This window comes from Aquarana catesbeiana, linkage group LG01, assembly GCF_042186555.1.
Source record: "Aquarana catesbeiana isolate 2022-GZ linkage group LG01, ASM4218655v1, whole genome shotgun sequence".
Classification (NCBI taxonomy): domain Eukaryota; kingdom Metazoa; phylum Chordata; class Amphibia; order Anura; family Ranidae; genus Aquarana; species Aquarana catesbeiana.
This window is the reverse complement of record NC_133324.1, coordinates 547,040,921-547,065,027: the sequence shown is the minus strand read 5'-3', so window position 1 is coordinate 547,065,027 and position 24,107 is coordinate 547,040,921. Positions and strand designations below refer to the sequence as shown.

The window sequence follows — 24,107 nt, the reverse complement described above, 5'->3', positions numbered from 1 at the left end:
TTGCATTGAAACCTCCTTAAGCGCCACCTGACCCATGGGACTACTGAAACTGTGGCTGATAAAACCCCCAGATACTGCATGCATTCCTTCAGCATCATAGAAGGTCAGGCCATCACTGCTTTGTGTGAGACTGGATCTCCTGGACCTTCCTCTGAGGAAGAGAAACACAACCCCGATCCATGTTGAATTGTACTCCTAAATACTCCAACAGTTGGGTCAGATGCATCTAGCTCTTCCGAAAGTTGATCAACCAACCGAAACGAGCTAGTGTTTTGCAGGTGAAATTCACATGAACTAGAAGGAGCTCATTTGACGGACCCAGAAGTAGCATGTCGTCTAGATAATGGAATATTTGCACTCCCTTGACCCTGAGAGTCGCAACCCCAGCACGCAGTAGCTTTAAAAACGTTCTCAGAGTTGTGCAGAGACCGAATGGGAGAGATTAAAAATGAAAATGAGAGCCTTCCACGGAAGGCCTGAGAAAGCGATGGTGAGATGCGTCTATGGAGACATGAAGATACGCATACGCCAGATCGATGGAATCCATCCAGTCTCCTGCCTCCAATCGTTTCCAATGACTCCATTTTGAATGGTGGAACCTTCATGTAAGAATTCAGGACTTTGAGGTCAAAAACTGATATGAAACCCCCTGAAGCCTCTGGGACCAAAAACAGAGGGGAACATTCTCTTTGACCCAATTTGTGCCTTGGAACCGGAAGGATGGCCCTTGCTGCCAACAGCTCCCCTACATATCCTTGCAAACATTGCCTCCTTTCCAAATCCGTAGGAAGTCCAGTTTCTATGAACAAGGTCTGAGGGGGCCTTGTTCTGAACTTGAGACGATAACGTGATCGAATGACGGCTACAATCCAGGCATCATGTAATTTGTCCGCCCAAACCCCCCCTGAATTGGGATAGTCTTGCTCCTACTTGAGAGGGTTAAGCGGAGACAGCTTCAGAAGGACTTATTTGAAGCCTAAGGAGCTTTGTTGGCCCTGGTCTTGGAAGGTTTCTGGCAGGTTGAACTGGCTCCCCTCCACTGTCTGAAAAACTGTAAGCCCTGGCCCCCCTGAATCCTTCTTTGGATCCCTTGTTAAACCGAAAGGGCTGCTATGTCTTTTTCTCTTCTGCGGGATTAGGCCAGATCTGCTGCCGGAAACCCGCTGAATTGCTGATTCTAAGTCTTCCCGAAGAGTAGCTTCCCGTCAAATGAAACCGAACACAGACTGTGCTGAGAAGCCTTATCGGCCGACCAATGCTTCAACCATAAGGCTCTGCGGGCTGTGACAGAATGAGCCATTATCTTTGCTGTCATCTTGACCTGGTCGACAGTCACTTCAGCCACAACTCTAAAGCAGTCTTAAAAACTGCAAAGGAGAAGAACTGCCACTTCCCAGACTTTCATCCAAACATCCATCCACCAGCTCCGCTACCCACACTCTAATGCCCCGTACACATGGTCGGACATTGATCGGACATTCGACAACAAAATCCTAGGATTTTTTCCGACGGATGTTGGCTCAAACTTGTCTTGCATACACACGGTCACACAAAGTTGTCGGAAAATCCGATCATTCTGAACGCGGTGACGTAAAACACGTACGTCGGGACTATAAACGGGGCAGTAGCCAATAGCTTTCATCTCTTTATTTATTCTGAGCATGCGTGGCACTTTGTGCGTCGGATATGTGTACACACGATCGGAAATTCCGACAACGGATTTTGTTGTCAGAAAATTTTTGTAGCCTGCTCTCAAACTTTGTGTTTCGGAAAATCCGATGGAAAATGTGTGATGGAGCCCACACACGGTCGGAATTTCCGACAACAAGGTCCTATCACACATTTTCTGTTGGAAAATCCGACCGTGTGTACGGGGCATAAGGCTGGATTCACACCCATGCACTCCAAGCGCTCCCTGCATTCCGCAGAACTGCACCACAGAACGTGTTCCATAGGAGATCATGATAAATGGACGGTAGTGCAAATCCGCAAAACGCAAAAAGCACCAAAAAACGCACAGGTGCGAACCCAGCCCAAGTGCTGCTGCCACAGGAGTGAGTGCTAGCACTGGTCTGCAGGCTGCTGCAGCCAAAATCTACAACCTTTTTAGGTCTACTTTTATTTTGCGATCCATAGGATCCCTAAAAGAGACCGAATCCTCCAGCGGAAGCGTAATGTGGCGGGCTAATCTACGTAATGAAGCATCCACCTTAGGCGTAGTGTCCCAAGGGGTACACATTCGATACTCCATTATGCACATTGAGCTTCTTCTCAGGCCCCACCCACTCATCGTCAATTACTTCTTTAATTTCAGAAATTAAATGGGAAGGAAGGTAACGATTTCTTTAAATTCGGGTAGTATCTTTGCTGTTTCTTTGGAGGCGACAATTCTTCCTGCCACTTCATCGCATCCTTAACAGCCTCCACCAAGGGGGGGAACCAGTGCAATAATCAAACATATGCGATTCTGAGACCATCTCAGCCTCAGATGGATCCGCTATTGCTATCGTCTTCAGAGTTAAAATGCACTGAAAACACATGATCTGCAGATGGTGAAGATACAGCAGGATAAGCAGGATTCCTTGAAACACTCTTTAACCCTTCCTTGACTGCATGCTTAATGTAGGATTTAACCTGGCGTGCTTTCGCAGCATTGTCCTGAGCCGTCTGATGTCTTGACCTCTCTTGGCTTGGGTCCGAGCGACTAAAGTGAGGTAAGAGCGAGGGAGATCTGGAATGCTGTGACAGGCGTCCATCCAGCTGCATGCGACTATGCGATTTGTCATGTCTAGTCCCTTCTTTACTCTTTGAGGCTGGAATGCTGGTTTGGAACCTCTTTGCGGGAGTTTATCCCGCACTGGGCCCTTCTCTCTGTAAAACACAGAGGATGTGCTCTCTTTTTTTTTTTTTACTCCAACAAGATTTTATTAGGTTTGCAGGAAGAACATTACAAAAACATTGTAAGCAGATTTACATAGCTCCTCTTATGCAATACATAATCCAGTAAACAATCAACGGTCTCAATATAACACGGCTAAGACCTTGTTCCAAATACAGTCAACCACTATCCATGTTTCACCCGGCATTGATTCCTAGCAACCTGTCATATACCAACTCCATAGGTGCTAATCCCGGTACATCCAACCATGGACCCCATATTTTTTCATATTTTGGCATGCTACCTCTATGTTGATAAATCAACGTTTCCATTTTTAGAGTTGTGTTGATATTATCCGTCCACTCTTTAATAGTCGGGGGCCTATCGGACTTCCAGTGAGTCATAATCAGCCTTCTGGCCTGAAAAACTACTCTATGCACAGCCTCTCTGTTGTGTCCTTCCCATTCGTATTCCTCCAAAGCCCCCAAGAGACACGCTCTAGGGTCCTGTGGAAGATTCACATTAAAAATTGAGTTAATGCTTTGCACCACTCCTGCCCAATACATGTGTAATTTGGGACATCTCCACAGCATATGTATAAGGTCTCCATGCTCACGTTTGCATCTAGTACATGTTGGATCTGTCTGCCTGTTCATTAAATGTAATCTGTGTGGAGTGTAATATGTTCTCAATAGTATATATAATTGGGTGAGCTTTTGTGACACATTGAGTGAACATTGGTTCACTGCCTGAAAGATCTCCTCCCACTGATCCCCGTCTAGTTGCCCCATCTCTGTTTCCCATTTCTCTCTCACCCTCAAGGGATGGTGTCTCATCACGGATTGTAGCAGGATGGCATAGCATTGAGAAATAAATCCTTTAGATGAGTCATCATCCCTCAGTAGGTTAAATACCGGGGTTGGGGACAAATGCCACTCCGAAGAGCGGCTCTGTGTGTGTACTGCATGTCTAATGGGGCGTACACACGGTCGGACTTTTCGTCTACAAAAGTCCAACGGACGCCGACGGACTAAAGCTGGCTGGTAATCCGATCGTGTGTGGGCTTCTCCGGACTTTCAGCAGACATTTTCAGCCTCAAATCCGACGGACTTTAGATTTGAAACATGCTTCAAATCTTTACGTCGTAACTACGACGGACCCCGAAATCCGCTCGTCTGTGTGCTAGTCCGACGGACAAAAACCCACGCTATTGGCTACTGGCTATGAACTTCCTTATTTTAGTCCGGTGTACGTCATCACGTACGAATCCGTCGGACTTTTGTGTGGTCGTGTGTAGGCAAGTCCGTTCGTTAGAAAGTCTGCTGCAAGTCCGCCGAAAGTCCGCCGGAAGTCTGTCGGACAGGCTGTCGGACTTTTGTAGACGAAAAGTCCGACCGTGTGTACGCCCCATAAGCTGCACATAGTAGAATAACATTGAGGCTGGCAGATTATACGTTTCCTTTAAATCAGCAAATGTGCGTAATACTCCATCCCTAAATATATGTTTGATATGAGTGACTCCAAACTGCCTCCAACGAGCTCCGCATTGTAATTTAGCTAGTTCACCATATGTTTCATTGTGCCAAATGGGACTATATTCCGTATATCCATCAACATTCTGGAGATATTTGGACTTATTCCACACCTTTTGAATCAGACTGAACGTTGGGTATTTTTTATGTGGTTTAGTGAAGGCTAATGCCTCTAAAGCCATATGAATCGGATCTTTACCTACTGTATGTATCATAAACCTGTGGGATGAGTTTTGTGACGGGACAAATGTACCATTCAGGTGCTGTAATTGGGAGGCCAGGTAATACAACCATGGGTTGGGCAATGCCAGTCCACCACAGTCCTTGGGTCTCTGTAGGTGTTCTAATTTTATCCGGGCGGGACCATTTTTCCAAATAAGAGTTCGGAAAATGGCATTAACTATATGAAATATTTTTAAGGGGATAACCATAGGGGTGTTATGCAGAAAATAAAGTAACTGGGGTATAAGAATCATTTTTACTAGATTTACTCTACCTGCTACCGACATTAACAGAGAGTTCCAGGTCTTAATTTTGTCTCGGAAGCGTTGTAGGAGTGGAAATATATTTAAATGTATAAAGTCCCGGGGCTGGGACGTAATTTGAATCCCTAGATATTTGAAGGAAGTAGTAATCGGAATAGGGCAAGTGGCGTACACCTCCTGTGATTCATCTCCATCCAATAAAAGAAGGGCAGACTTTGACCAATTTATAAGGCCAGAAAACGTCCCAAATTTAGATATGGTCGACATGGCCTCCCGAAGGGAGGGGCCAGTGTCACCAAGTAGGAGCATGGTGTCATCGGCATACAACATAATTTTTTCCTGCATGTCACCATAACAGAAGCCTGTAATGTTCCGATTTGCCCTGATTCCGATCGCCAATGGTTCAATAGCCAGCGCGAAGAGGAGAGGAGACAGGGGACATCCCTGTCTCGTACCTCTCCTCAACGCGAAGCTCTGGGACAGAAAGCCGGACACCCTCACAGCGGCCTCAGGCTGACCATAAAGGAGCTTAACCCAAGAGATATATTGTGGACCCAATCCAAAACTCCGCAAGACCGACCACAGATAATCCCAGTCTATGCTATCAAATGCCTTAGTGGCATCCAATGACAGCAAGGCCCTGGAACCCATATTGTCTGCTTTTTGGATTGCATATTAAGGAATAGCCTTCTCAAATTAACCGCCGTTGATTTATTGGGCATGAAGCCAGCTTGGTCTCCATGTACAATTGAAGTAATAACTCCATTTAATCTAATGGCCAGGGCTTTAGCTAATATTTTCACGTCACTCTGTAACAGAGAAATCGGGCGATATGCCCCCGGGTCTACTGGATCCTTACCAGGTTTAAGTAGCAAAACAATATTAGCCCTAGACATTGATATTGGTAGGCGTCCTTCCTCCCGGGCTCTATTAAAGACCTTAAGCAATTGGGGTAGTAGTTCAGTAGGATATTGTTTATATATCTCTATGGGAATTCCGTCTTCCCCTGGCGCTTTGCAGTTAGGAAAAGATCCAACCGCAGTCTGTAGTTCTTCCACTGTAAGGGGGTTCTCCAAGAACACTCTCTGATCTGTGTTTAACTTGGGGAAGTCTATCTGTCCTAAGTAATGTTCTAACTCCTCAGGTGTGAAAGATGTACCCGGCCTATATAGGTCTTCATAGTAAGTAGTTAGGGCGTATTAACTATGTTACCCCTCTTAGTCCTAATAGCACCTATGGTTGGGGACTTCTGGTATGAATTTGCGATTCTCGCCAGTAAGCGGCCTGTTTTCTCGCCCTCCTCAAAAAAAGCTTGTTTTGCAAAGAATCTCTTCTTGTCGGCCGACGAGGATAGCAGTTGACAATATGCAGACAGAGCTGCCTGTCATGCCTCCTTGGTCGAGTCAGAAGGATCCGCAACATATAATTGTTCCATCTCTTGTACTCTAGTTTCAAGTTCATTTTTAAGAGCAGATGAGTCTTGTTTGACCTTATTCATTTCAGCGATTAATACACCCCTCAAATATGCCTTAAAGGCATCCCACTGCCCAACCATCGAGTCATTTGGATCCTGGGTGCGGAAAAACTCACACATGCTCCCTACTATCCCCTCATGTGAGCGGAATAGTTTCAACCAGAAACGTTGAATTTCCAGGGGGCTTTAGGTAGTGTAACTATTGGGGCAATTATAAGCCGTATAACCACTGGAGAGTGGTCAGATATACTGCGAGGCCTATGTATCATATCAGAGACATACAGGAGCATGTTTAAGCTGCACACCCCCAGGTCAATTCTAGATAAACAACCATGGGTTTTAGAAAAACATGTGAATTGTCTAACTCCTGGGTTCCTGTGTCTCCAGACATCCACCCAGCCCACCTCTTGCAACAACCGCGCTAGGGGGGTATCCCTGGAGAGGGCAGAGGCTCCGGGCCGTGGGTGTCTATCTTCAACTGGATTTAAACAGCAGTTGAAGTCCCCCGTTACCAACAGCGGTGCGTCAGGCCTGCCATCCATAAATGTTAGCAGAGACCTAAGCACCGCCGCCGTGAAGGGGGGGGGAATATATACCACCGCCAGCACACAAGTCAATGTACCCAACCTGCAATGGAGAAAAACATATCGACCTTCACTATCAATTTCATTTGCAAATTCTTCATAGTCCAGGTTACCGTGAATCAGCACGCTCACCCCCCTAGAATAGGAAGTGTGCGTAGAGTGATAGGCCTTTCCCACCCAGGAGTAACCTAGGAAGCTCACAGTGTCCGCAGTCAAGTGGGTCTCCTGGTAGCAAAGAATTCCGGGGATGTACTTATTCAAACACATACGAATCATAGTACGTTTCAGTGGGGAGTGAAGTCCCCTAACATTCCAAGATAACGGGATGTCTGCCATGTCTGCTGGTAGGCAAGTAATGTTGACCGGTAATTTATGCGCACCTGTGCAAGATGGTAGATCCACTTCTGTAGCAAGGTTCCTCTGGATTTGCCGATTGCCGTGGGGTTGATGAACTCGTGCCCTTTTGAGATATTATCCGTTCTGCTTGTGACTCTCATTGGTAAATTCTTCCCCACAACAGTGGGGGGTAATGGAAAAGGAAACTTTCTTGTGCTATAAACTGCACTTTCTGCCAACATGGCAACTTTAACAACATATGCGATATTCCATCGCTCTTTTTCCATGAAAATGGTCATTCGCAATTCAACTTTTGTTCCAATTCGCTCTCATTACACTGCTTAGGAATATTCTGTCCCCCAGCCAAGGAACATCTTTCAACATTGAAAAGAATGAAAAAAGGTATGCTCTGGTTGCCCATCTAGAAAATGGTATAAAAGGACATTTTCAAGTAGCTCGGCCCTCAGCAAGCAGCCGGTTTAGTCCTTTCAATCTTCTTCCTGTGGAGCTTGCCGTTTCAATGCCTGCTCATTTCTATCCAACCAGACTGAAGCGTCCTTAGCGGATTCAAAAAACTGTGCTTGACCTCTCACCACAACCCGAAGTTTCGCCGGATATAGCATAGCATATGGGAGTTGCAGAAGTCGCAATCTGCGTTTCACGTCTGTGAATTTAGCTCTGCGCTTCTGGACTTCTGCCGAAAAGTCCGGGTAGAAGGATACCCGGACACCATTATGGAGAACATTTGCCTTTTCCTGAGCTTGTCTCAGCACTGCTTCTCTGTCCTTGTAATGTAAAATTCTTGCAAGAATGGATCTTGGAGGGCCCCCTGGTGGAGGAGGGCGTGAAGGCACTCTGTGAGCACGTTCCACTGCGAACATTGGGGAAAATGCATTTTTTCCAAAGAGTTCCACTAGCCAGTTTTCAACATAAGTGGTGGGATCCCTGCCCTCCACTTTCTCAGGCAACCCCACTATGCGAACATTGTTTCGCCTTAAGCGATTTTCCAAATCCTCTGCATGATCATATGCATCCCTGGCCAATTGTAGTGCTGTTCTGGTATCTTGTGTCATAGGTGGTAACTGATCTTCCACGTCACTGACTCTGCTTTCCACAGCCGTGGTTAGCTCACGTATCTTCTGCATGTCTTGCCTTAGTAGTGACATATCTTCTCTCAGACCCCCAAACTGCTCCTTCAAATTGTTAACAGAAGCTGTACAGTTGTTCACAGCTCTGAGTATGTCAGCTAAAGTAGGCTGCATAATGTCCGGGTCCGCTGAGCTTTGTGGTTCCCCAGATGTATGGGCTGTCTGCTCCCCCTCCTCCTCTCCCCAGAGCACCTGTGTGTTATCTGCCTGCATGGTCTCTTGCATAGCATGTGTCCCAGCATGGCTGGATGGCTGCTCTGTTCCCAATGTCCCAGCCATTTTCTGTGCATAGTATATCATGTCTCTAGGGGCATCTTTACCAGGGATTTTTGGCGTCTTACTTGCTTTAGGCCCAGAGTCTTTCAGCTTGTCCTGTCCGCGCGGTGTGTGTTTCACTGAGGGCGCCGCGGCGCCATATTGGATCTCCAGGCCCGTCATCTCAGTCTGTCCTTTTCGGAACTTTCCTCTGGTGCAGAGAGCCGGCGGATGATCCCCTGGGGTCTCAGGATCCTGCCCGTGCTGCATAGGGCAAAATAAAGTCAGTATGTGGGCTGGGGGAGGATCGGTTACCGGATCGCTGCTGAGGGCTGTGGGAGATGCGTCCTCTCACATGCCTGCCTTGGCCACGCCCCCCGGATGTGCTCTCTTTTAAAAAATAAATAAACATAAATAAATTCACAGCCGAAGAAGGTGAGTAACCTTGCCTCTTTCTTAGACAACAGTGTGTGCACAATGAATGCACCATAATTTGCTGTGCAAACAGTACACTAGTGTGACATAATCACTCATAGACCAACTGCAAATCAGCAGTGGTCAATGCCTTGTTTGACTAGGTCCAAGTAAGATACTGTAAAAACTATATACAAGTGAGACAGAACCACATAGGATACTCATAACCACAGCAGAAGGATTAATGGCTGTCTGTGAACAGGTTACATAGTTACATAGTTAGTCAGGTTTAAAAAAGATACAAGTCCATCAAGTTCAACCAAACAAAAAAATAAAAAAATCATACAATCCCATATACACAATCCTTCACCCACAGTTGATTCAGAGGAAGGCGAAAAACCCCAGCAAAGCATGATCCAATTTGCTACAGCAGGGGAAAAAACTCCTACCTGATCCCCTAAGAGGCAGTTGGATTTTCCCTGGATCAACAATACCTATAAATGGTAGTACCCAGTTATATTATGTACATTTAGGAAAAAATCCAGGCGTTTTTTAAAGCAATCTACTGAGTTTGCCAGAACCACCTCTGGAGGGAGTCTATTTTCACAGCTCTTACTGTGAAGAAACCTTTTTGTATTCGGAGATGAAATCTTTTTTCCTCTAGACGTAAAGAGTGCCCCCTTGTCCTCTGTGATGACCTTAACCACTTCAATACCAGGCACTTAGACACCTTCCCGCCCAGCCCAATTTTCACCTTTCAGCGCTGTTGCAATTTGAATGACAATTGCGCGATCATGCTACACTGTACCCAAACAAATTTTTTATCATTTTGTTCCCACAAATAGAGCTTTCTTTTGGTGGTATTTGATCACCTCTGCGGTTTTTATTTTTTCGCAACAAATAAAAAAAGACCGAAAATTTCGAAAAAAAACAAGTTTTTCTTTGTTTCTGTTAAATTTTTTTGTAAATAAGTACGCTTTCTCCTTCAATAATGGGCACTGATACGGCTGCACTGATGGGCACTGATACGGCGGCACTGATGGGCACCGATGAGGTGGCACCAATGAGGTGGCACTGATGAGGTGGCACTAACGGGCACTGATGATGGGCACTGATAGGCGGCACTGATGGGCACTGATAGGTGGCACTGATGGGCACTGATAGGTGGCACTGGTATGCGGCACTGATGGGCACTCATAGGTGGCACCGATGGGCACACATAGGCGGCACTGATGGGCACTCGTAGGTGGCATTGACTGTATATATGGGTGGCACTGATGGGTACTTATGTGTGGCACTGATGTGTGGCACTGATGGGCACTGATAGGTGGGCACTGATGGGCACAGATGGGCACTGACAGGTGGCACCGATGGGCAATGACAGTTGGCACAGATGGGCAATGACAGGTGGCACTGAAAAAAGCATTGCTGGGCAGATCTGGGCATTGCTGGGCAGATCATGGATATAATAGTGCCAATCAGTGCCCATTTGTGGGCACTGATTGGCACAGATTGGGCACATGTGGATGGCCATGGGGTACATACCTGGCCATCCACGTTGCCCCTTCCCTGGTGGTCCTAGTGGCATCCCTGGTAGTCCAGTGGGGTGATCTGAAGGGGGGCTGCGCTGATAAACAATCAGCGCAGACCCCCCCTGCCAGGAGAGCCGCCGATCGGCTCTCCTCTACTTGCGTCTGTCAGACGCGAGTGAGGAAGAGCCGATCAACGGCTCTTCCTATTGACAGCGCGATCAGCCGTGATTGGACACGGCTGATCACGTGGTAACGAGCCTCCGCTGGAGGCTTTTTACCAAGATCAGTGTAGCGGTGTGTCAGACTGACACACCGCTCCACCGATCGCCGCGATGTGCGCCCCCGGGGGCGCGCTGCGGCATGTTATCCTGCTGGACGTCATATGACGTCCAGTCAGGATAACACAACCACTTCCCGGACGTCAATCCGCTATAGGGCGGGCGGGAAGTGGTTAAAGTGAATAACTCAGCACCAAGTTCACAATATGGACCACTTATGTATTTGTACATGTTAATCATATCCCCCCTTAATTTCCTTTTCTCAAGAGAGAATACATTCAGTTCATTTAATCTTTCCTCATAGCTGAGCTCCTCCATGCCTCTTATCAGTTTGGTTGCCCTTCTCTGCACTTTCTCCAGTTCCCCGATATCCTTTTTGAGAACTGCTCAAAACTTAACTGCATATTCCAGATGAGGTCTTACTAATAATTTGTACAGGGCCAAAATGATATCTCTCTCTCTGGAGTTGATACCTCTCTTAATACAAGAAAGGTCTTTGCCAGCTTTGGAAACCACGGCTTGGCTATGCATGCTATTATTGAGCTTATGATCTACCAAAACCCCCAGATCCTTCTCCACTATGGATTGCCTCAGTTGTACTCCCACTAGTATGTATGATGCATGCATATTCTTAGCCCCCAAGTGCATATATTTACATTTACCAACATTAAACCTCATTTGCCACTTAGTTGCCCAATTAGACAGTGTATTGAGGTCGGCTTGTAAATTGGAGACATCCTGTAAGGACGTTAATCCACTGCATAGCTTGGTGTCATCTGCAAAGACAGAAGTTGTACTTTTAATCCCAGACCCTATATCATTTATAAAGATATTAAAAAGTAAGGGTCCCAACACTGAACCTTGGGGTACACCACTGATACCCTTAGACCTTTTGGAGTAAGAATCATTAACCACTACTCTCTGAATTTGTTTTTTTTAGCCAGTTTTCTATCCATTTACAAACTGATCCTTCCAAGCCTGTAGACTTTACCTTACACATTAGCCATGTGTGGGGAACTGTGTCAAACACTTTTGCAAAATCCAAGTATACTATGTCCACGGCCACCCCTCTGTCCAAGGTTTTACTTACTTCCTCATAAAAAGAAATCAGGTTTGTTTGACAACTTCTGTCTTTCATGAATCCATGCTGTCTGTTGCCTAAAATATTTTTTTCCAGCAAGAACTCATCTATATGGTCTTTTATTAAACTCTCCAGTATCTTCCCAACTATAGAAGTTAAACTAACAGGTCTCTAGTTACTTGGTAAAGACTTTGATCCCTTTTTAAATATAGGCACCACATTGGCCCTACACCAATCCAGTGGTACCATTCCAGTCGTTGACAAGTCCCTAAAAATTAGAAACAATGGCTTTAAAATGACAGAGCCCAATTCTTTTAGGATCCGTGGGTGGATACCATCTGGTCCAGATGCTTTATCCACCTTTATTCTGTCTAAATATTTCTGGACCATATCACTTTTGAGCCATTTTGGAATAATAGGTTACCAAAGGCCACTGTGCAAACAGTACACTGTAGACATTATTTACAAGGGTCACTTCACAAACCACTGCGAAGGAGCAGGGTAATAGTTGTGCATGACAAGATCAGCACAAACGACTGCAAAAACAGTATACAGTGAGACACTGTCCATAAGAGTAAAACACAAACTACTGGAGAGCAGGGAACTAAATTGGCCGTGCCTGACTAGGTTATCAGAACAAACAGTTAGACGTTACCAACAAGTTTCACTCACAGACCCACTACCAAGAATTAGGGGATAATGACCATGTGTGACTAGGTCACCATGAGACTTTCTGCAGAAAAAACAGCGAGACATTACAAACAAGGGATATGCAAAAACCCCTGCAGTGCAGGAAAGTTAATAGATGTGCATGACAAAGTTGACAGGCTGGTGTACCAAAAGTCTCCCCAAAGCTCACTCACAAACCACTGCAAAGCAGAAAAGGTCAATGTCCATGACCCCCGAACTATTAGCTGAGTGGAAGGCGGTAAGGCCCCCTGACCTGGCACCTTTCAGCTTAAAATCTTACATGTGCGGTGCTACAGTGTCCTCAAAGTGGTATTCCAACAGTGTTAGTGAGCTGAGAAGGGTTAATACCCTCTGTGCCAGGCATTCTTAGCAGCTGTAGCAGGTAGCATCTTTGGACCGCTGTGCTGATTAATTGAAGGAGAAATGCTAAGCCAGTCCTCTGCATGTGCCAGAAGTAAACTATAAATGAGGAATCCTTTATTCTCCATAAGCAGGGTTCGGGTATGGTTCTCTAAGGCCTTGCTGAGTAGTCAACCGATCAAGAAGCTGCAGAAAGGGGCTGCAGCGGCTACAATGCTGCCAGAAATATTGATAGAGGTAAAAGAACAAAACATCCACATAAAAGAGGCAAGCTTCTTTAAGTAGAAAAATGTTCATTACCTAGTTGAAAACTAAGGTTGCTGGGAGTAAGAGGGGCTACATATGGGATTTCCCTGCACTTTTCTTTTTTTGCCAGTGTCCAGTCACCTGAGGGTACCTGCATTTATCTCATGGTTAATGACTAAAGATCCTGTGCCCTGTACTGTATGACTAAGAAACATAATTCCATAAAAAGAAAGTCTTGTATGACCACCCCAAAAGCTTAGGTATCATTACTAAGGATATAGTTATTACCAAATAAATAGGCCATTAGCTTAATAGTTTAAATGGTAATAGCTCTAGTCAGGGAATTAGAAAAGTTAGCCCATCTTTACTATATTAGCTCTCTATGAAAGTGGTTAGTCTATCTGGGACATCACAACAGAGCATTTAAAGGAAACCTGTACTAAGGAGATATAGAGGTTGCTATTGCAGACCTCAATTTGAATATGCAAAGCCTGAACAATAGTGCATACCAGAAAAGTAAAAGTGGAGTCAGAGGTCCTTATCTGCATAGATCTTCTATGTCAGTGAATGTAGCAGTGGCAGCCTCCATATATTCTCAGTACATATTTTCTTTATGACTATTGTTTTCCAAGTAACAATCATCTAGTCACAAGTGGTATAACTTATGTAAAAAAAAGTGCATGAGGCATCACCTTAAAACAAACTTAAACAAGATTTAGAAAATCTTCCCAGGATGGCTAGGTGTGGACTTGTAGTGGGTAAAGAATCAAAAAATTTTGCTGCCAAAAGATCTTTTCATATACATGCATGCTGTTTTTTTCGCACTCACACAAGTGTACCAAACACACATCATTCACGTCATGCATTTGTACACTTGAAAGTATTTATATGGCGTATATGTAATAATTTGGACATGGTACATATTTATAATATTATGGTATATTAATTACAATTGCGATAACAGTGATCCCAATCTTTATCACTTGCTTCCATAATTTTGTTAGTGCAATTTTTTTGCTTTAAATGTTTGTGCATTGAACACACCCTGGCTAGCCCTAGTCTCATATTGAAAAAACAATACCCATTTAAAATCCATTTCAGATAAATCTTTTTCCCGAGATTGGTTGACCAGGTAGCTTCTGCAGAGGTGGTAGTGCACCCACAGACCGCATTTCTATATGGTCACAATTGGCAGGATTACAGTTACAGGTAGTCTCATTCACTTAGCTGGGTAAATCAGTAAACACAGTAAACGTTCCCAGTTGCTTCTTTTTAGGGAGCAGGGTAATGCGATTATTGTTGGGTATTGCTACAACTCTACCAATGTATAACATTTCTAACTTAGTACAGCAGATTTGACAGGTCAGTGCCAGTAATACTATTGTGTACAACTACAACCAATATAATGTAAGCTCTACATCAAATACAGTACAGTCAAAGATTTATCAAATATTGTATTGTTAATTTTTTTTATTTTACTGCCTTTCCGTTTAAGGACTATCAAGATTTAGATGCAGTCATTAACTTTTAACTTCATTACAATTTTGTGACTAAATAGGCAAAAATAGGTGTGATAAAAAATAAAGGAATTAGTATACTTTTCATGGAACAAAATGACTACCATATTTCAAAAAAGCAGATTTGAAACATTAGAACACTGTAAATATTATTAATGTTCACTTTTCTAATCTGGAACATGCTGGAACTCACCGTCTGGTCTGTTAGTGGTGGTAGTACAATAGTTTTTTCCATTGTGTTCATCACTAGTTTCCATAGCTCCTTCAAAACGCGTTTCAAAACAGTCTTTTCGCAAATTTTAGCAAACAGGGTAAGACTAAGAAGAAAAGAGGAAAATGAAAGGAGGAATGGGTAATTATGTAGATTTCCATTTCAACAAGTTGGTTGAACTTGATAGACTTGTGTCTATTTCAACTCCCCTAACTATGTAACAATAGGTAGTGGCATCTTCTTTTTATGGATTTGGTGCTTTAAAAATCAAAAAAAGATCTATTTACTGGCAACTAAAGCTTTTGATATGCTGCAGCGTAGTGGAGTAAGTGGAAACAGTTCCAGGTGAGATGTTAATAATAATACTTATGACAAATAATTAATAAGGTTACCAGTAAAACTACTAATAATATTAAATAATGTTAAATAAAAATGCATGGTCTGCATTAACATTTTCTTGGCAGTTCTATAACACCAGCATGTCAGATTTCATGATTTTATAAATTGATTTTTATTATTTATCTAATTTAAATTCAATTCTGTACTAGCATATAAAACAATTCAATATTATTTCTCTACACTTAAGTTTATAATCATTACAGGCGGCCCCCAGGTTATAAACATCCGACTTACAAACAACTCCTACAAATGGAGGTAGACAACAGGAAGTGAGAGGAAATCTACCCCTAGGAAGGGAAATTCACTCCTGTAAGAGTTATTATGGGAAAAAAGATGTCTCCATTGAAGATTACCACCAATCCTTGTTTCCACAACAACCCAAAATTTTCAAAATCCAATTGTCATTGGGCCAGAAAGTGAGGTAAAATCTTCTGAACAGGGACACAGACAGCAAACTATACGTTACAGGGGTATTAACCTTTCCCTTAAATTTTTAACCTTTACACTTAAAAATTGTACCCGTTCCAACTTACAAACTCAACTTAAGAACAAACCTACAGACCCTATCTTGTTTGTAACCCAGGGACTGCCTGTATATGCTTTTTATCTTAGATTCAAAGACAAAGTAAATGGTTACCAAGTAAAAAAAGATAGAGCTTGACTGGTTGGAGTTATATTACTAGCTGACATCTCCTGCATTACTGCCAAATTCATTTAGGAACAGAGTGTGATCAGTTAGGCAAACCCAAAGCTCAGTAATCTGATGGTATTTAAAAAACACATAAACATAGACCTCTGAGGCATATTTATAAGGCTAATTCATAACCAGTGCTGTGTTACAACACAGCAGCTGGTGTGCAGTGCGATCCAGCGGGATCGCCGCAGTTCCAATGCGCTGATCTTAGCGCATCGCACTGTTCATTTTTTTTCTTTAAATGGTTGCTTTTTTAAATTAACTTTAGTGAGCCGTCTCACAGACACTTCATAAAGTTCAACTGTCCACCACACGTTGTGAGGCAGTGGTGTGAACTGGGCACACAGGAAACAAGGCAATTTGCCTTGTCATGCAGTGGGACTGCGCTGGAATAGCCACCCAATGCAATGCCACCGTATCTGGTGGGAATGAACCCTAAAACAGTGAATGCAACATTTACCAAATTTTTACTCTTGTGTGTAATTTGGATTAAACAGATTGATTAACCACCTGTGAATGTTTGGTGAATGTCACATTTACTGCTGTATACATTTGCCCCCAAATATTTATTATTAAGTGTTCTTGCATAGCAAGACCACTTAGTGTTATTTCACATATATATTATTAAGTGTTCTTGCATAGCAAGACCACTTACTGTTATTTCACATATATATTATTCTTATTATTCTTATAGCCAAATTTACCACCCTAACTCCTCCCACAGCTTTTACACTATATAGACAGTAATATACCGAAACGTGTGGATTGTTCCCGATTGGTGTGCTATCACTATGTGGAACGTTTTGCCGAATGGTTCACAAAATATCGTCGTTTTTGTGGTGAAATTGGTCCCATAGGAATGAATGGCGAAATGTTCAAAACTAGAGTGGGAGGTGACAAAAGCTGAAAAATCAGGACATGATTTCTAAACTGCCACCACTCCCTCATTTTCAAGCTCACCTACACAAATCTTATATCAAAACATTCAGCTATCCCTGCTGCCACTAAACATGTGCACGGCTAAGCCATAGTCCTGATAGTTTTCACAATATGACCATTTGTTTGCAATTTACGCCGTCCATTGACATTCATTGAAACTCCACTCTAGCCACTTCAGATCTGAAGGGCAATATCTAAACTGCGGCTGTGCCTTCATTTTTTAATATTTCAGAGACATACTATGCATCAAAATCTAGGTCTGGGTCTTGTGATTCTCACAATATAAAGCTCTTCGCTGTAGGATTTATAGTTTTTAAAATACGACCGTTTGAAGTACTGCACAGTTATTACAGCTATCATGATCCTGTGTATTGTGTTTTGAGCAGTGGTTGTGAATCAAGCTTGTCATGTGCACTTTTTAAATCTGATCAATCAATTGGTTAGTGTAATGTTTACTATCTCTACTCACTCCAAACACTCCACACAGTTACTCTGCCCACTCCATAAAGTTACTCTGCCCAGTCCAACCTTTCCACAGTTATTCCAGCCACTCCAACCACACAACAGTTACTCAAGCCACTCCTCCCAGTTACTCTGCCCACTCCAGTTGTAGACTACTGGTCGAGGCAAGAACACTTCACACAATTTCCCCAGAAATTGTAGCTTTTCTAGTTAAGTGTTCTTGCATAGCAAGGCCGCTTACTGTTATCTCACATATATATTATTATTCTTATTATAGCCAAATTTACCACCCTAACTCCTCCCACAACCTTTACACTACATAGACAGTAATATACCGAAATGTGCGGATTGTTCCCAATTGGTGTGCTATTACTTTGTGGAACATTTCGCCGAATGGTTCACGAAATTCAAATTTGCAGGGCAATATCTGAACTGCAACTGTGCCTTTATTTTTATTATTTCAGAGACATACTATAGTTTTTAAAATATGGCCGTTTGAAGTACTGCACAGTTATTACAGCTATCATGATCCTGTGTATTGTGTTTTGAGCAGTGGTTGTGAAGCAAAACAGGGCATGAGCGTTGCCAGGAAACAGTGGTTGTAAACACTGATTATCATCAAACAGATAGCACACCTTCACCTCCATTCTACATCAAGATGCTGAGACCCCCAAAATGCATGTAGTCATACCTACATCTGCTAGGCTTGATAATGCTGCTAATGTTTTTTATAAATGTATGTTTTAATGTAACTGTGAAGCACTTTGGGCAACAACGTTGCAATTAAATGTGCTATATAAATAAATAAAAGTTGAAATGCATTTCTCACTCTATCAAGCTTGTCATGTGCACTTTTTAAACTTGATCAATTGGTTAGTGTAATGTGTACTATCTTTACTCACTCCAAACACTCCACACAGTTACTCTGCCCACTCCATAAAGTTACTCTGCCCAGTCCAACCTTTCTACAGTTACTCCAGCCACTCCAAACACACAACAGTTACTCAAGCCACTCCTCCCAGTTACTCCTCCCACTCCAGTTGTAGACTACTGGTGGAGGCAAGAACAGGTCACGCAATTTCCCCAGAAATTGTAGCTTTTCTAGTTATTATTATAGCTTAACATTTATTGACATCTAACAATATGAATTCAATTGTTTTCTGTTACTCCTTACTTTATTTGCTCATAAGCATCTGTAATATTTCTTTTGAATTATTTTCTTACTTGCTGTCTAGTGGGTCCAGTATAGGTTGTAATACATTATCAGCATCCTGGGCTACACTGCTGCAATTACTGGCAGGCACATTTCCAGTCCCTTTAACCTGACTAAGAATTTCTCCCATTTGTTTTACACACTCCTCAATATGTGCATGGAAACTGCAAAAAAAAGAAATCATAATAAAGACATAATGGTTACATATGAAGTTACACATTAATATTACACAACATAATGAAGATATTATGTGAAGTGGAATACATTTGACTGCCCAGTATATTTTCCAGATTGCATGCATACAGAATATATTTAGCATATGAACATTTTTGTAAATGGAAGACACAGAATCTCTACTTGCAAAGTTTTGCATTGGTTGCTGCCTTTTCACTGTAGTCCTATTATCTGACTCTACCATGATGGCAGACATCAATTTATTATCAAGACTAACACAAACATTTTCCCATAGATATTTAGGTTACTGTGACACCGATTTTCATTGTTAGAAAAAGCAACAGAGCAGAACTATTGATTAGCACTTATGTAACAAGCATGTCTGCCTCTACTTACATATATATGTTAGTTTAAAACATTACAAATTAAAAATATAAAAAATATTATTATATATAAGTTTATCTATGAAATCATTAAAAATACATTCTTCTTAAAGTGGTATTAAACCTAAAAACAAAAATTTAATAAAATATATTGCGGCTTAGCAATCCTTAAAGTGGTGGTCCAAAAGTTTTTTTTTTACCTATAAGCATTTTTTGCATAAAAAATACCACACTATCTTTCCTACCCCCCTCTGTCCCTAAACACGTACCTGTCTCCTGCTCTTCCTACTCCCTGTTTTCACAGCAGACACTGAGGGTCAAACTCCTGTGAGGAGAGAGTATGGGTGCACACAGCCTGACTCATGATGAACACATTATGCACGGTACCTCCCGCTGTCAGGGGATTGCCAGAAGAGCAGAAGACATTGTTTTGCATATTTTTGTTGTCACTTTTTCTGGACAGCTTGGTCTGTTAAAGCAGAACTAAAGTCCCACTTTAAAAAACTGCAAGCAGGCAGGTTTTTAATGGTAGAAGAGACATGCAATGTCTCTTCTGCAATAAAAGAAACCTACCTGCCTGCTTGCAGTCTTCTTTAGAATGTACACAGCACTTGTATGATGGGATGATCGCACTCCTGCACATGTGCAAAAATGACGTCACCCTGTTCTGCCCAATAAAGACAGTCACAGCCGGTCACCTGGAAGAAGCCGGAAATAAAACTGCTAGAGAGGGATGTTGGAATGTTGAAGGACAGGGAAGTATCTTAGAGTTTAGCTCTGCTTCAAATGAAGCTGAGAAATAACAGACATATTGGCAGGATCACCAGGTGAAAAATAAAAGAAAACAAGTCTATAAAAAATATCAATGCAGCCACTACATCTGGTAAGATGTATTACAAAAATTTGTTTGGCTGTGGGTTTAATACCACTTTAAGTTATGGGGGGGGGGGGGGGGCAGTTTGCTTGGTGTCCACAGTCCAAGGATCCCCATGCTGAGGTACAGTAAATATTCATTCCTCACAGTGCTATCTGTCAGACCATATAGTCACTGACAGCTAAAGATCCATTAACAATTGGGAACCATGCAGGGGCAGACTGACAACTCATGGGGCCCCCGGGCAATAGGAGATTATGAGGCCCCCGGGCAATAGCAGAAGATTATGGGGCCCCCGGGCAATAGGAGATTATGGGGCCCCCAGGCAATAGGAGATTATGGGGCCCCCAGGCAATAGATTATGGGGCTACACAGTATACACACATACACACATACAGTATACGCACACAGACACACAATATACACACACAGTATACACACACAGAATACACATACACACACTGAAAAGGTACTGGAGAGGCGGGGCAGCTATATTCTTGGGATTTTTAAAAAAACACAAATTTGTACATACTGTCCCTGGTTTTATTGAGGCTGGCAACCCTGATGGGGCCCCTTAGTGGCATGGGGCCCTCGGGCAGTGCCAAGTGCCCGAATGGTCAGTCCGCCCCTGGAACCATGATGATTTCTGCTTATATGTGATCAAAATAAACTTCTTCACCCTGCAGGTGCTACTGCAGCCTGAAGGGGAAAATGTGCTTCTGTTTAATACTATAACTGTAAGGAACTATTACAGCAGTAAAAATATTACCTAAAATAAATAAAATAAAGAATGCATTTAAAAATGTAAAAAAAATAACATTTGGTTCATTTATAGCCCTATAATAAAACTCTAAATATGGTATTTATTAAAACAGTACACCGAATAAGGGTGTTATACACTATGTCGTTATAAATGTAAACATTAGATAGAGCGAAATATAGGTTAAACAGGGAATATTTGCCAATACCATCATCTGCAACAAAGGATGTTTTTACGTGATCCAGACAGAGAGGTGGTAGAAGTGAAAGGGTTTTCTATTGGCTAATTTGTCTCTCCCACAGAATAGTGTGATAGTGTGTCATTTACTGAAATATAGCCATGCTTTTAATGTGTGCTTGGAAGGTGACAACCCTACCTCTGAGTCATAAAGCAATGTGAATAATTTCCAGAATGTGGCTGATCATCCAATGCTACCACTGTTCCTTGCCTGTGTCGGGTACTTGTCCTAGGTCTGACACACTCCGCGTAAAAGCCTAAAGCAGCATTACTGTAAAATAATGCATTTGGGTGGCAAAAATATGAATGCAATCTATACACTGGGGGGAGAACCTCTGGGGGAATCTAGGATTCTAGGATTCTACTAGGACCTGGGGGTCCTAGTAGATGATAGGCTTAGCAATGGCATGCAATGCCAAGCTGCTGCTAACAAAGCAAACAGAATATTGGCATGCATTAAAAAGGGGATTAATTCCAGAGATAAAACAACAAGACTCTGGTCCGGCCGCACCTAGAGTATGCTGTCCAGTAGTAATAAAGGGTCTGGAGGATATTAGTTATGCGGAAAGGTTGCCAGCACTATGATTTCAATTTACAAATACCGTACTAGTGACCCCACAATAGGGATAAAACTTTTTCGCGGAAGGGAGTTTAACTCATTAAAATTAGAAGAAAAGAGGTTTAACCTTAAACTACGTAGAGGGTTCTTTACTGTAAGAGTGGCAAGAATGTGGAATTCCTTTCCACAGGTGGTGGTTTCAGCGGGAAGCATCGATAGTTTCAAGAAACTATTAGATAAGCACCTGAACGACCACAACTTACAGGGATATACAAGGTAATACTCACATATAATCACACACATAGGTTGGACTTGATGGACTTGTGTCTTTTTTCGACCTCACCTACTATGTAACTATGTAACTAAGAGCTCTTTAGGTAATATTACTCCTTGCTGCCAAGCACAACACCTATAGCAATTGAAACTCCAAAGATAGCTAAGGTGACACCTTTCACTCTCTTGCAAGGCTTACCAGAATGCTTGTGACCCCTAATAAGAATGGTCAATAAATGCTCATTAACACACTGGAGCCAACATCATGGAAAGGAATAATCTTCATGGAAATGCTAAAAAGATGTTAATTGGTTAAATTGCAACCTCCTCTGTGGTTATCACTGAATTCCTGGAAGATCAAGACTGGCGTGGTGGAGCGATCTTAGTTGGTTTACTGTGAAGTTAGTAATAATCACAGAGGATGTTGCGATTTGACCAATTAACATCTTTGGGCATTTCCATGAAGATTATCCCATTCCATGATGTTGGCTCCAGTGTGTTAATGAGTGTTGACTGACCACTCTTATTAGGGGGTCACACGCATTCTAGTAAGCATTGTACGAGAGTGAAAGGTGTCACTTTCTTTGAAATTTCAGCTCCCATCAGGGCGTGTAGGACTGATATCTTCACTACATATAATAATTACTCTTTTGGACACTTTATGGACATTTCTTTCTTTTATGTATAAAGTCACAAGCTTATTTACTTTTCTATTCTAAGTTTGGTGGTCATAATTAGCCTTATTGGGTATTGATGACAGCTAAGCTAGCATCATCTTTACAAAAATAAAATTTTCACGTGTATTTTTATTTATTATTATTTTATTATTATATTATTATTATTATTTATTTATTTATTTTTTATTGCTGCACTGTTTGTTTAAAATGCCTAGTATCAGGGTGTAGTATCAGCTGGTGATGATAATCACTTTACCCCAAGCGCAGATTTTTTACAAAGTTTAATACCTATAGCAATTGCTTGAATTTAAATTCTTTCTTGCTCCTCATCACACCATGGAGAACAGGCTTACATTGCTGCCACTGTCACTGCAAATTTACTAGAGAGCAGAAATGTAACTACAGGCTATTCTCTAGCTGGACAAGGCTTCTTGGAAGGGATGAACACTGGTGCCCTGTCCTCAGATTAATCACTCTATTATCCCCAAGTTGTATGAACAGATGGTACTACAATGTAGTTTCTCAATGCCATATACACTCAATTACAAAAAATGTACTCTGCATACAATGCCTTGGAGTTTGAACTTTATTGAACTACAATTTGCTTGGTTATATTCAGTGGGTTAGAGAATATGCCTCAAAATATGATCATATTCTCTTGCCACTATTTTTTTGGCAAAGTCCAGTAAGCTTTTGTCTGTATACAGCCAAATAGAGAGGCCATAATGCTGCCTATGCTTTTTTTTTGATTGGGGGAGATCTCCTTTGGGGATCTGATGTGCATTAGTTCCTTTGAAGCCAAAGTAATCTTCTACGTAAAAAAAAAAAAAAACCCGAGACGTGTGCACACGTTTGTGATGTGCAACTTACAGATGTGGTTACTGTATGCTGCTGGAGAGGCAGCACTTCCTCTTAACCCATATCATAGATGTGGGCAGTCTATGACATTAGGGTGTGCACCTCAAATCTGCATTGAACAGTGGGTGTGGCCAAATTGTGTTTACAGCGGGAGGGGCTTAAAGGGGCATGGTTAAAAAAAAGCCTTCCTGTTCCAATAAAACATGCTTTTGGTCTTTCCTCCCCCCAGTAGGGTGCACTCACACTGATGCTATATGGTTTACATGGTTACAGCACAGTGTACCTGCAGTTTTTATGTGGGTTAGTTGAAATTTGCCATAGACTTCAATTATATCCCACGGTTTTGGTACTCTTTCTGAAAACAAAAACTTTCTAAAAGCGCATCAAGACCATAGGATATAGAAGTCCATGGCATAGTGCAGCTTAACCACATGAAAACCGCAGGTACACTGCGCTGTACCCATGGTGTGAGAAAACTGTGTTTTGGAACAGACCAATCGTCTGATGGGTATCTGCCCCCGTCCTGATTAACCCTTAGTGCATGCACGAGAAAAGATCACACTGACACTATGCTCAGATTGATT

General features: G+C 42.4%; 1 protein-coding gene across 14 annotated transcripts in view; it reads right to left on the bottom strand.

Annotated features, from left to right (window-relative positions):
• Positions 1 to 24,107, bottom strand: part of UNC13A (unc-13 homolog A) — a 359,756-nt gene that overhangs the window by 94,881 nt on the left and 240,768 nt on the right. For all 14 annotated transcript variants that reach the window (XM_073595327.1, XM_073595322.1, XM_073595338.1 and 11 more), the window contains 2 exons: positions 18,740 to 18,892; positions 15,004 to 15,127 (listed from right to left, as the gene is read on the bottom strand). In XM_073595327.1, the coding sequence (XP_073451428.1) occupies positions 15,004 to 15,127; positions 18,740 to 18,892 (277 nt within the window). The remainder of the gene's footprint in view (positions 1 to 15,003; positions 15,128 to 18,739; positions 18,893 to 24,107) is intronic.